Consider the following 14,021-nt stretch of genomic DNA (forward strand, 5'->3'; position numbering starts at 1 on the left):
TCAATCCATCAAATCCTCCTCCACCAGTTATGAAAATACACAAGAGAGTCATGGGATAAATAGAATACACCCCACTAGCTATCAAGAAGAAAGCACCCTGGAAAACCAGACCCCTCAAGTCCTGCTGACCCTCAAGACTGCATGACGTAGGCAAGTCAGGTTGTCTCTCCAGGACCAGCATGGGTGAGGTGTGGTGGCAGAGGGGAAGAAAGAGTCAGGCACACCAGGTAAAGCCAGGTGAGGTCACCCCAGCCCAGCCAGGAGAACCAGCTCACCGGAAGGAGGGAGAGAGAGGAAAACCACTACCAGGGATGAACATTCAGATAGAATAATACATTGGCTATTGGGAATAGAGAAGAGGACAAGATGATTCTAGATTTTTTTTTTTCCTAGTGTGACACCAAATCAACAGAAGTACAATGAATCTGTGACACGGGGACTTCAAAATGAAAGACAAAATTTCATCAAGTGCATGTCTTTTAAAGTGGGTTCATTTATCCACCCCGGTTGCCATCTGAACTGGGGATTTAGAACCCAAGGAAGTATAAAATGCAATTAACGCTGTCCAAGCCATTGGTATGAGAACAGGACTGAGGAGATGATTAAAATTTTAAGATTAGCGAGGGTACGTTGGAGTGGTTGCACAACGGATGCAGGAAAGTAGTGCAACCCAATTAATTCACGCTGAAGTTAAGCACATTGCTGGTTAATTAAGGCCATTTTAAGTAATTAATTTTCCAGAGATAAGGCAGTCCCCTACTGCACACTCCTCTCACAGAGGGTGAAGAACTGAAGAGGCCAAATCAGGCAGTAGAGAAATGATTTATGAAACAGCACAGGCCCCTGGCCAGCCTAGCGCCCCCTGGCCCAGAGGGATCGCCCTGACAGCGATAACATATTTGAGCAAGGGAATGGAACCTGGGAGAAGAACCCCAGGTAGAAAGGATGTCAGAAGCACAAACTATTAGAGAATAAGAGGGACAGAACTTGATGCTTGGACACAGGCTTCCAGGTCAGGACACCGAGCGGAGAGGGTCTACATAAACAGCAGTACCTATATCATGCAGAGTCCCTGTGGAGTGCTCAGCTATAAATCATACATCTATATCATATCCCCTCACCAAGGCTGAGGGGCCACTGGAGACGAGGGGGCAGAAAGATGTTAAAAGCCAGAGATCAGAAAGGTCCAGAGTGAAAGAGTGTCTTCTGGATGGGACTGTTAGCTGCGCCCATGAATACACAGCAGCTGTGATTGTCTGCACAAGACCTGCATAAGATGAAGCCAGATAAGCCCCTCCTACTAAGTGAGGAGCGGTAGATAGTTGATGGTTTATCAGGGAGAGTTTGTTGTCTTTAAGGTTGTGGCTCCTGGTGGATTAACAAAGCTCCAGTGAATGGTTCCCTGCCCAGGAGTTTATGGGCTTCACAAATTGGAATTTATGGGTTCTTAACAAATTTTTCGAAAAAGACATGAACTAGGGAAGGGGAGTAGGGAGGTGTGGGGATGAATCTGAGAGGAGTTGAGGGGAGGAAGAAGGTGAATGTAATAAAAATATATTGTATGAAATTCTCACATAATGAAAATATTTCAAATAAATGCATACAAAAACAAACAAAACTAATTAATATCTAACATTTCTCCAGAGTCAAAATGTGAGGCTAGAAGATGAGCTCAATGCCACACAGGAAGGAAATAACCAGGCCAGACTCGTGGTGCTTGTAATATTTCTACCACACACAGAGCTGACTATCCATGTCATTCTGAGTAACTTGAAGAATCATGAGTTAGTAATAAGAATGGTGACAATGACCTTGGTAAGAGTGAAACAGTGCAGTACACACAGGATATCCCCCATGGGTTAAAAGCAGGCTACCATGTCCCACGAAACCCCAAGAACCCAGAGGAGAAGAAGGCAATGTCATGGCTGAAAGAGGCCACCGTCAACACAGCATCAAGAACTCATCAAAAGAGGAAACAGCATCTAGCAGCAGGTGGATTCAAAGCCCATGCCTTCCAAGTTAAGCCAGATAGCCCTTCCGAAAGGAGCCCAGCAGCACCGCACACACATAGGCTTAAGTCACTGTGGAGAGACTATAACCAGAGTCTTGCACTCCCCGGGGGTCAGTGCATGATAATGGAGACGAAACACAAGACCAAGCCTCCCTCCACAGCCCATGTTACCTTCACCACCTCACCACCGTCCACCTTCATCAACTGCCTCAAGTTCTGCTGTAGAAGGTTGGTGTTGGATCTCCACTTCAGCAACCCCAGAAGGTCCACTGCAAACAGAACGCAAGAATCAGCTCCCCATCCCCAAGAGAGCTTCGTCTCAAATTCATGCCGCACGTGGAGTCCTCTGCGAACACTTCTCCAAAGAAAGCACAACTCAGTTTCAGAATGTTCGCCTGTTAAATATTTCATTACTGAGTACCAACATACTTAACACCAGGGAAGCTGACGTCACTATTTCCAGCCACATTTACCAGGAAATGATGTTCATGTAGGAGCTTTCAAAATGCATTTGAGAACCAAAGCAGGGGTAGTGTTTCCCACCTACTGGAGACTGCTGCCAACCACCGTAACACTCGAAAGATGTTGCCCACCCAGAAAGGGCTGCCAAGGCCTCGTCCCCCCAAGTGCCTTTTCCTGCTCAAGAACAGATATCTACCTTCTTTAAAATAAAATAAAATAAAATAAATTTACGTCCTGAAACCGCAAGTTGAGCAATCTGTGGAGCCACAAACCAGGAGGAATTGAGAGTTCTTCTTGAGCAGCTGCCTGCTGCCCTCAAAGCTGTTTGTAGTAGAAAAGGCCAGGACGGAATACACTAGATCTTAAAGATCCAAAGGAAGGGGGCACATCTGTATTAGAAGCACATGTTTGTGAGGGCATGAGGGGAGGAGGGGTGTGTCCGCAAGTGTGTGTGTAGAGGCCCAAGGTCAACCTTGGGTATTTCTTCCTCCTCAACCATTCTGCGTGCTGCTTTTTAAGACAGGATCTCCCATGGAGTCTGTAGTTTAACTCAACTCAATGGGCTGGGCAATGAGTTCCAGGAATCCACCTGTCTCCACCCACCCACTCCCAAGGGCTAAGGTTACAGGCACATGCCCCTGCTTTTATGTGGGTGCTGAGGACCCGCATGGTTTCTTCACGTTTGCACAGCAGGCAGTCTACAGACAGAGACATTTTCCCAGGCCTCGGGTTCTTTTTGTTTTGCTTTGTTGTTAAAGCTTGAAGGATTTTGCTGAAGACATTAAGATGTTCTTTAAGGTAGGAAGACAGAATCTAAGTCCTGTCTAGGAAAGCACACGTGCCTGCACTCCTTCACCTGCGGTTTTATCACTATGCCATTACTTGCAAAAATGCAACTAGCAAACTGCATCTAATCTACTGTTTATGTGCATCAGGAGCATCAGCTACAGAAGAGACTGCAAGCACCAAAATAAATAAATAAAAACGAATAAATAAAGTCAAGGCTCACACTAACACTGAAAGCAAGCATATAATTTTGGATCTAGGTAAGAATTCGGTAAACAGCCATGCATTCTAATTTCAGAATCAAGCCACACAAAAGCCATCCACAGCCCATACAAATTTTCATGTATTTCCCATCACCTCGGGCATCTCTGAGGACTAAAAGAGTAAAAGGGGGGGGGGGGGAGCAGCGCCACAGCACCCACGTACACTGTGGGTTATGTAAAGCCAGCTGAGTCACACAGTATCTACAGCACACTGGGCAGGGAGTTTCCTTGTTTTCTTGTCTGAACAGCGGGTACAATGCTGCATAATTTGCAGCTCAGCTAAGAAGAATCCAATGATACAACACGTAGGCAAGCTTATCAGGACACGCAACACAAAATGCAACCAGCAGCAGCCCTTCAATTATGAAAGGAGCTAGAAATTTGGGGAGGAAGTTGACATGTTGTCATTTCTAAGTGAAAGCAAAGTAACAAGAAAGGATACATCTTATCCTGACACACTCCTGGTCCCAGGGTTGGGGGTATTTCCATCTCACAAGTAAGTGATCAATGTTTCTTTAATGATGACCAGTGAACGTCACTCATTCCAAGTTGGTGTCACATGTGATACAACTGGGCTGAGCCTGAGCTCTATATTGCAACTTTCAATTTTTATTCATTGACTTATTCTTGGGTTTTGTACTTTTGTTTTATTTTGTTTGTTTGTTTGTTTGTTCTGTTTTGAGACAGGGCTTACTAGACAGGTCATTATAACACATGGACTGCCACTGTGGGTTCTGTACTGCAAATATGAGTAAAAAAAAGTTCAAAAGAGTAAATTAATAGATCATCTCATGGGGTGGTGCTTAAGAAAACAGCTTGCCCCACCCCCACAGAGCTACTAGTCAGAAAAGGCCTTCTTTGCTCCATCCCATATTCCCAGGGACTCAACACAGTTGGATTCATAATTATTCTTTGTTTCATGAGTCCTTTCTCTCTCATTACACAGTAAGCTAATTGAGACAAGGAATCACATCTCACAGCTCTTTTCCTATCCCCTATGGCAGCCTACACAGCGCTGAGGACAGAGATCTTTAATACAAACCTTGATGAATAATTCAGCCCCTGCTTTTTTTTCCCTAAGTAATGGAACTTTGCAGGAACAAATTATGGTTTCAGGAAAATGATTCCCTCAGAGGAGAATCTGGGACTCCACACTCAGATGCCAACTGGGGAACCCCCATCTTATATACTCCTGGTATGGCACAATCCCAAAAAGGGGTATCAGTGCTGGCATGAAATGAAAGCCAGATTCCTCCTTCTGTTCAGTGAGCAGCATCACTTTGGAATTTCCTTGTTGCTTGGCAACAGCTGCTGCTGAGACCAGGGCTCTCTCCCAGGGTACCAGAGAGGGAATCACCCTGCAGATGGTGAGATTCAAGGAGCTGGAAGGTGAAAGGAGGAATCCACACACCACCCTGGAAGGTCTCCTCCCCCTTCCGCCCACACTCTCTCTGGAAGGGATGTGTGGTTTCAAAAAGATGCTGTGGATGAGACTTGTTTTGAAAGAAAATGATGATCAAATTTCAAATAATATCTAGCAATCAATACATCTGGAACATGACCGATATATACGACGATGGCTTCCTCCGAAGTGAAAAGTGACACACAGCAGATCTCAGCACCTGCTGAAACACTAAAGCACCACATATAGGTGACCCAATGATCCAACTAGGGACACCACCATTAGCCTGCATTAAACCAAGCACAAACACTAGCTTGTTGAGCATACCCAGAAGAGTTTTACTCCTAGCACTGGAACATTCTTTCCACAGCCCAGTCACAAGCTGGAGCCCACACAGCTGACTCATGTACCCTAGGCACCAAACTCCTGCACATCCTCCCCTCCCCCACTGCTTGCACAAATCCAGTCCCTCTGGGAAGGAGTTTCATTTGTTGGTGGGGATTACCGCATGGCAGGAAGTTAGGACCCTTCAGAAATGATTCAGAAAAACCCATGATGACTTAGCAACCAGGAAGCGTCCAAATGGCCCCAGAGTATCAGCAGTCACAGCGACCCAATCAACCCAAAAGTGTCTGGTAGCTTAAGCCCCTCACTAATACTCAGGAAGCCAGTGGTGGGAAAGCACCTCTGGGTAAAGCTGAGAAAGAGAGACAGAAGAAGCAGGCAGAGAACGTTTGGAAGACATCTGACCCAGGGTTGGCATGCCTAAGCCCTCAGGACTCCGACATTTCTCCCCTCCAGAGTCCCATCTTCCAAAGGACAGGGTTACCTCTGTGCTAGGTTTACCCTGTCAGAGTCTAAAAGATGCCTGTCCCTCAGCAAATCTCAAACTCCAGCCATGACTGACAGACAACATTAAGATGTGATTCCTGATAATGGCAGACATTAATAATCACAATTCACATCAGGCAGTTAAGAGAGAAAAAAAATTGGATTTTCAAGCTCCATTTCAAGAGAGCATAAAGTCTCTGCACAGCTATCATACAGCCACATTAGGAGGATGCGGTTTTTAAATGAAGGATTTGTGCGGAGAGCCTCTGCCTCCTCCAGACGGAGTCACAGCAACAGCACTGGTGTGCTCTGAATAAAAAGTGTCTCCACCGGACTGCTGTGTTTCTGGGGAAGCGGCAAGCAGTGGGAAATGAGCTCAGTCAGCCCAGGGACAAGGGGAACCCACTGGTGAGTGACCTGCCACATTAGGCTGAGCTGAGTGTACGTGCATCGGCAAAGAGGCCTTATCTCACACCACCGGGGGCCTAGAAAATGTCGGGCAGACCAACTCCTCCAAAGAAAGATAACCTGGAGCTATCTCAAGGAGAAGCTAAGACAGGGGAAGGCACAAAGATGGGAGGCACCTTGCACCAGGAGGCTTCACACCAGACGGTCTACATACTAGTCAGAAAGCTCTGGAAGCAGGCATGATTCACGTGGGTTCAGAGGACCTTGATTAAGGTCATTTCCAGGGTTAAGATAGGACCAAGGTTCAACTCCATTCTCTGGTCTGATTTCAAATCTTATATACTTCCCCTGATGCCTTGTTTCTTTCTTTTGTCTGGAAAGTATCTTAAAGAGGAAGTCCAGAGCTGGCAAGATGGCTGAGTGGGTAACAAAGCTTGCTTGCCAACAAGCCTGATGAAACTAAGTTCACTTCCCCAGGATCCACAGAGGAAGGAGAAACTAAGTTCAATTCCCCAGGATCCACAGAGGAAGGAGAGAACCAATTCCTAGAACTCTTCCTCTGTGACCACCCCCCGAACACACACACACCTTAAATAAATACATGTTTAAAAATAAGTCCTTTCATTGCTTAACCTCCCTGCAGAGTTAATCCTTAAACAAAAATAGAAGAGTGAATTTTAAACTATGACGGATGCCACCTCCTCTTCCCGAGTGCACTGACATCTATAGGTCCTTATCAAAGGGCAGAGTGAATGACGTCCACGCACCCACAGCAAACGCCTCCGCTCAGCTAGCAGCCAAAAGGGATGTGTTTGAGAGGGAGGAGTTCCAGAACTCACCATTCTGGGTCAGTTTGGTGGAGCACACCAGTGTGGAGATCTGGAAAGAGTCCTTGCTGATGGTGCAACTCCCCAGACTCTGCATGCCCTTGCCTGTGGCCGAGTGGCCCTTTTCTTCCAACTCTGCCTTGGTAGAAGGGAGGCTCAAGTATGTGGCTGCGTCTTCCAGCTTTTTGGCTTCAGCCTGTAGGTTTGATCGTACAGTATGTCAAACAACACTCATCCAGGCCACCATCCAGGTTACGCATGCTTTATTGTGTTGAATTCTTGCAAGCTTCACACCCCCTTCTATGCTGTGTTCTACGATGTCCTTTAACAATGTTCCCACTTCCTGTGGATTAATTCACATCCCCAGCCTTCATAGACAGCACCAAATGTGTTATTGCCTGTCATCTTCTCTCGTTAGGAACAGCAAAAGGGCTGGTCATCATAACTGCTCATTTACATAATTAAATGTAGCTCAGTGCTAGAGAGCAGCTCTCTCCTCCGGGTGGGAAATGTCAGCTGTGATGTTCATCTTGATCGCAGGCTTGGCTGGAGTGAGAAGCTATCGGAGTTTGGTAAAGCACACCTCTAAGTGTGTCTATGACAGAGACTTAACTACGAGGGAAAAGTTCCCTCCTGAACCGAAGATTAGAGACTCTGATGGAAGAAGAGAAAGTCTACCTCCACTGTACTGTCTCACTCGGCTTCCTGGACACGATGATGTGAGTTGCCCCATCACATCCTCCCCATCATGAAGGACTGAGAGCTCTGGTATCTGTACCAGAATGCACCCTGCCTCACTTTAGCTGTTTTCCTCGGGTATTTAGTTACAGCCGTGTAAAACTAACAGCTCAGTTCAGGTGACAAAGTCGCAAAGGATCAACCACATTCAGTATCCCCAGGGTCCCAGCAATGATGCGCGTACCTTGTAGACAATAAGGTCATGCTCCCCGTCTCTCAGGGTGGTCCCATCATATCTCATCAGCTTCACAAAGGCCAGTGCGAAGATTTTCTCAGACTTATCCTTAGCTACAAAGAAAACCAATAATCACCCTCCACAACACTTAGGACAAAGTGGCATTAGCATGTTCTACCAAGGACACCTTTATGAAAACCATCACTACACTGCACTGGTGAAGCCAAAGGACGGTGGAGAGAAATGGACCCCAGTCACAACGAGGAAGATTGTATCATGGAAGGGTCAGCTGTCCTCAAAGCAGTTCAAACACTCAATTCCAACCCCAGGGAAGAAGACACTGTGGACTGTGAGACACGACTGACTCCAGAATAAAGAGCAGCAAAGTTCTGCAGAAGGCTACGGAGGAAGGCCCCTGATGCTACAATCCCAGAGCGATAAGGAACAGCCAAAGGAGACGTGGCATGCTGTGAGCAGGAACAAAGAGAGACTAGGGCGTGAACAGGGGTAGAAACCTAAGACATGGCACAGGGCCAGCGCAGGGAAGGAAAACTCACCATTGGGGCCCTGAAGACCTGATTGGAAAATTCTAATGCCTTTAGCAAGAAAGTGCAACAGCCAGACCTGCGTGTGGGACTCCTGCCCCTCCCCTTCATTCAAGTTTCTTCACAGCATCTAAGAGTCAGTGGCCCACCTGCTCATACATGTTCTCTGCATCTGATGGATTTTTCTTCATTGGTTCTCATCACTGGCAGATAAGTGGGGGGGGGGGGGGGGGGGGGACTTGTCATTATTATTGCTAGTGTCAGTCTACTGAGCCCTGGACTCTAAAGGTTTGCGAGTATACATGTGTGTCGTCTGTGTGTACAGGTGTATATGTATATACATGCATATTTATAGATAAGTGTGTATGTATTTCTATGTATGTGTGTGTGAACACATGTGTGTATGTATATGTATGTCTATATATGTCCGTATCTGTATGTCCATGTGTGTATATGTGTGTGAGTGTGTATGTTCATGTAGGTATAGGTATGTGTACAAAGGTAGGTGTGTACATGTCTGTATACAAATGTATGTGTGCATATGTTTGTATATTGCGTATGTATATGTGTAGATGTGTATATGTATGTGTATATATATATGTGAGAATATATGTGTGATTACATATAGGTATATATGTGAACATGTGTATATGTGTATTGTACATGTGTATATGTATCTATGTGTGTATGCACGTGTGTATGTGAGTGTATATGTGTGCACATTTGTATATGGGTGTATATGTGAGCATGTATATGTGTATATGAGTATATATGTGTGAGTGTGTATATGTCTTTATGTATTTTTTTACTGCCATTTTCCAGTGCGTGAAATAAAACCTGGCAAACAATAGCTACTCAAAAACTACTAGCTCTAGTTGGGGAGAGGACCAACAAACAGGTAAGATCGGTGAGGCCACAAAGAAAGCAAAACCCGGAAGCATGCACAGGAGTAAAGGAACAGGGGCCCTGTGTGTGGATGGTCAGAACAGGTGTCTCTGAGAAGGGGGACAAACCATGTGACAGGAAGAAAGAAGTCAACACAGAGGTCAAGTGTCAACGAGGACCCAGCTTATGTGGGGACAGAAGGCCAATGTGGCTGGTGAGTGGGCAGTGAGGCCACACACGGCAGGGACAGGGAAGGTGGGGACACAAACAGAGTCAAGACTGAAGAGATGAACTCCACAAGCTGCCACCTAATCATGGCAGGCAGACACTGAGGTGCAGAGCCAGAAAATGTGTCAAAGGTATACGTTCAAAAGTCTGTTTGGACAGGAAGGGACAGAAGAAGACACGGAAGGAGCACACATCCATCTTCCTCCAGTTAAGGGGCTCAAAACTCTCACCCCAGGACCTCACTGCCCCAGAAGTCATACCTTACTTATCCTGATAGTTACACTACCTTTCTTCTAGGCAACAGGGGCTCAGTAAATATGGCTAATGAGTTATTTAAGGACAGGCAACCAACCAAAAACTAGAGACATAGAAATGGAAGAGATGCACCTTACTAATCTAAAACACACCTTCCTGGAGGGGCAGCAGGACATGTGAAAGACACAGTGTCTGAGTGATAAGGGCAGGCTCCTGCTAAGCTTGAGTCCTCAGGAGAGCAGCAATCTCTAGATATACATTCAGTGGCACTTATCAGCAGACAGCTTCTACGAAGCCTACCACTGAGTGGCACTAAAAGGGGGCATCGTTCATTAGCCCTACATCTTCAAAACTCAAGGAAGGGTCACTGTCCATCACAAGCTCACTAAGAGCCATCACAAAGTAGATGGATTATTTTTCCACAAACTCAGAGTCCTATATAGCAGGAACCAACATATTCTTGAAGAGTAGCCAAGGCTACCCTACCCAGACAAGCCTGCTTCCAATCCAGAAAGACTCAGCTTCTAGCTAGACCATGAAGACACATCAACAACACATGAACCAGTATGTCCACATGGCCAACAAGCTGCCAGCAGGGCATGTCCTCACATGTCAGCACCAAGCTTTCTTGTCTAACCTAGATCATAGCAGGGGACACCCCATCACTTCTTCTCCATCCCAAGCTCCAAGGCAGAAAGCGTGTGTGTGGCTAGTGGGCAGCAAAGGGGGACAACATGTCCTGAATTCTTTCCTTCTCTGACCCAGGCTGTGTTTACTCCTGCCCAGCTGTAGAAGCCCCTATGGCTGCCCTCAGTAGCTGGCAAACAAGATCTCATGAGCGCCACATTTACAATGCTCAACATGGCTCCAGAAGCCCACAAACTGTGACCTTTGAGACTTCATTAATTATGCAAATATGTTTGGCATGTCAGGTGATAGCATCTTGTCTATAATGAATACTGACGAGAAATACAAGGATTTTGAAAGTTAGCATGCTAGAGATCTTCCTCTGCCCTGGTATAATTCACTGGGGAATGAGTTCGTTAAGAAAGTGGCTCTGGAGTAATTCTGACACAGTCCTCTATGCAGTCTAGAACTCTTACCCACTGGGCTTCCTCCATGGAACCAGGAGGTCCCACAGCCCCTTACTGGCCTGGGGATAATGTGTGTCCAGGAAGCCAGGCCTGCTCTGCATGGCCTTCCCACCTTCCCAAGAGTGCCTAAGCTCTTCCTGCTGCCCCCTCAGCAAAGCTCTGGCCCAGACCTACAGCACACCTGGGCTGCTGAACCTGTGCAGGACACACCTGTGCCCAGAAAACCCTTTTCACCAGCCCCCATTGGTCCACACCCCACAGTGCAGTGCACATCTTAGTCCTGGCTACAGTTCCTCGGGTGGTCCTACACACTAACACCACACTGCCACTTAGCCCAACATCTACAAGAGGGGAGCCTTCCTCTCCTTGTTAAATAGACAGGTGCTAACAAAAGGCCAGGAAATGGAATTGGCCTTGCCATTCGCCACTGGCTCTGGAGTGTAGCACTAAGGCATGGGTTCGACCCAAAGCTCTTTTAGAGGTCACTAACTCAAAAGCCTCTACCAAGAGTTTCTCATGTGTAACATGAGAAATCAGGCCAGGAACACTGACTCTGGGGGCTTCTGGTGAGGTTTGATCCCAACAACACAGTGAAGCACCGATATCAGCTTCAAGATTATGAGCTCACAATCAGTAACCCTGCCCATCATCCTGGGGTTTCAGCCATCCAGGGCATTGTGCACACTGAACAGAATTTGGCCTTCTGCCTGCTGCCCCTAACATGGCCTAGCCCTAAGGCAAACACAGTGGTGAAACTCCACATCTCTAGCTGGCCTTCACTCACCTGCTTCTCACCTTTAAAGTGACCTCTGATGGCCCTTCAACCCCTTGAGCTTCTCACACTGTTCGGCTATGACTGGGAGAGGCGACTGCCATGCTCTCCTTCTGTCCCACAATGATCCATCACAATGGTCCCCTGGCTGTTTTAGAGTCTTTGTTTAATCACTTCCTGGCCTTGAACACCCTAAGTAAGCACGCTTATAAGCTGATACTCACATATGGCTCTCCAGATCTGCAGAACCTATGCCCTCTCCCTCCTAACTCCTCCAAATGACAGCAGCCCAGGCTTCTCATTGGCCCTACCCAGAGGACTACACATCTCCCAGCAATAAGCCTCGGCACATTATCAGCCCCAGGCCACTTCTGTCCCTCACCCTGCTGTCACACACACCTGACCACAGCGAGGGTCTGAGCCCCCAGAAACTGTCAGATGGAGACAGATGAGCACTTCAACACAGCAACAGGGACCTCTCAGGAGCCAACACTTTGCTGAAGACAGGCTAAAGGATGGCATTTCTGTCCTAAGCTAGGATTAGAGAGACACATGCTTAGGAATCCACAGGAGGCCACAAAGTCTAGAACTAATTGTCCTCCTGTGTGGCCCCCATGTGGTCATCTGAGGCACACTATCACACAGGTCACTCTTCTCATACCCAACTCAGTGTCACACATTTCAGGCAATTGGAGGACAGGAAGTAATTGTATCATCCTTCTGTGATAGCTTAGTGCGATGTTTAGCATGGGGCTACATCTTTAGCAGGCTCTTAAATCAACCAATGTGATGGGACCAGCCTCAGTAGTCAGTGAGCAATTCTTTCAGGAGGGGGAAAGGGAAGATGTGAGAACAGGTTCCCTCATCTAGGCTTGGTATCAAGGTCAATGTTGCACCAATGTCTAGGAGAGCTCCAGCTAAGCTCCAGCAATCAAGAGCTATCAACAAAGACAAAGAGGGTTCAAGTTCTCCATTCTAAGACAAAGAGCACCAAGAGGCAATTTTCCAAATGATCGGTTGTGTTTTCATGACTTTCCTAAGAGACTGGAATGGGGTAAGTAAAAGAAGAAAGAGGGCTGGAAAGATGGCTCACAGTTAAGAGCTCCTACCAAGGACCTGAGCTCAGTTCACAGAACCCACAGAGGGCAGCCCCCAACAGTGTACAACTCTAGCTCCAGAGTATCTGAAGTCCTCTGCTGTATCCACTGGCACGGCACTCACGTCCCCAAACCCAAACTCAGACACGCACATAGAAATATAGCTAAAAATAAAATCTTTAAAAACAAGGAAGAGAGAGGCATGAGAAAGAGGAGCAAGGAGCAGGTGCACAGACCATCCCAGACAGAAGCAGAAAAAGAACTCCCCTGAGATCCGGTCAGTGATGTTCTCCAGGGACAAGTTCAGGTGAAAGAAATGGCCAAGGAGCCACGACATCACTGTAAATGACAGCCATGTCCTAAAGCCATCCAGAGCAGGTGCTGCCTGCTAAGCTTTTCCCATGAAATCAAACACTGATGAAGTGGCCCATTACTCACAGTCCTGCGAGGATCTATGGCGGAAGGTAAATCGAAGGTGACTCCGGTTCACATCCTCAATAGGGATGGCCACCTTGAAGAATCAAAAGGGGATATGTGAGTACCTTTCCCAACATCCTCTAGCAGGAATTGCTTAATTCAGCCTAGTTACTGGCACCGATAAACATTCCAGCACCAGAGCAAGGGAAACACTGTCTATCTTATCCTTATATGATTTCCGCCAAAGGCAAAATGTCTTTTGAAAATTTAAACAAGATAATATTGTGAAGGACACCAAGCCAATTCTGCTAGACAGCCAGATATTTTTTGGTTTTAACACTCAGATGCACACTGCTCAGATTCTATTTTTGAAAGTCGCTGTCTTCATTGTAGCCCCCACATAAAGGTATCTACATCCCCTCTGCAGCTGCAGCAAGAAAGCTTTCTTGTTACGTTGTGGCCAAAGAACAAGGCCTGATGTGTGCTGCCTGCGAGCAAAGACTGCCCCTAAGGTTCATGTCAATATCTCTATCCCAGAGCCCGCCCCTTATTTCCTGCGATTCAGATTCTTAGGGGTGGGAAGATAAACTGCAGTGGGTACCGTGGCGCTGTGGATAGGCATTCTGTCAATGCCAGAAGAAGCAGATCCACCTCTCAACAAAAACCCACACACGCTGGCATCACCGCTCTGCCCACTTGGTACAGAAGCAGGAGGCCACATATACACCAGACCCAAGGTGAGAAAGATAGCATCTATCCTGAAGATGTAACAATTCATCTCCATCATAATCCTATCTTTACCTATCTTTACATTGGAAGGAGATA

The 14,021-nt window shown here is 46.7% G+C and overlaps 1 protein-coding gene across 1 annotated transcript in view; it reads right to left on the reverse strand.

The window, feature by feature from the left end:
* Window positions 1-14,021, reverse strand: part of Dock1 (dedicator of cytokinesis 1) — a 516,647-nt gene that overhangs the window by 404,752 nt on the left and 97,874 nt on the right. Inside the window, 4 exon segments of the mRNA XM_052714776.1 lie at window positions 2,183-2,280; window positions 7,003-7,186; window positions 7,913-8,016; window positions 13,218-13,290. Of these exon segments, the coding sequence (XP_052570736.1) occupies window positions 2,183-2,280; window positions 7,003-7,186; window positions 7,913-8,016; window positions 13,218-13,290 (459 nt within the window).

This window comes from Peromyscus californicus, unplaced genomic scaffold, assembly GCF_007827085.1.
Source record: "Peromyscus californicus insignis strain IS unplaced genomic scaffold, ASM782708v3 Scaffold_4__1_contigs__length_199733344, whole genome shotgun sequence".
In the NCBI taxonomy this organism is placed as follows: domain Eukaryota; kingdom Metazoa; phylum Chordata; class Mammalia; order Rodentia; family Cricetidae; genus Peromyscus; species Peromyscus californicus.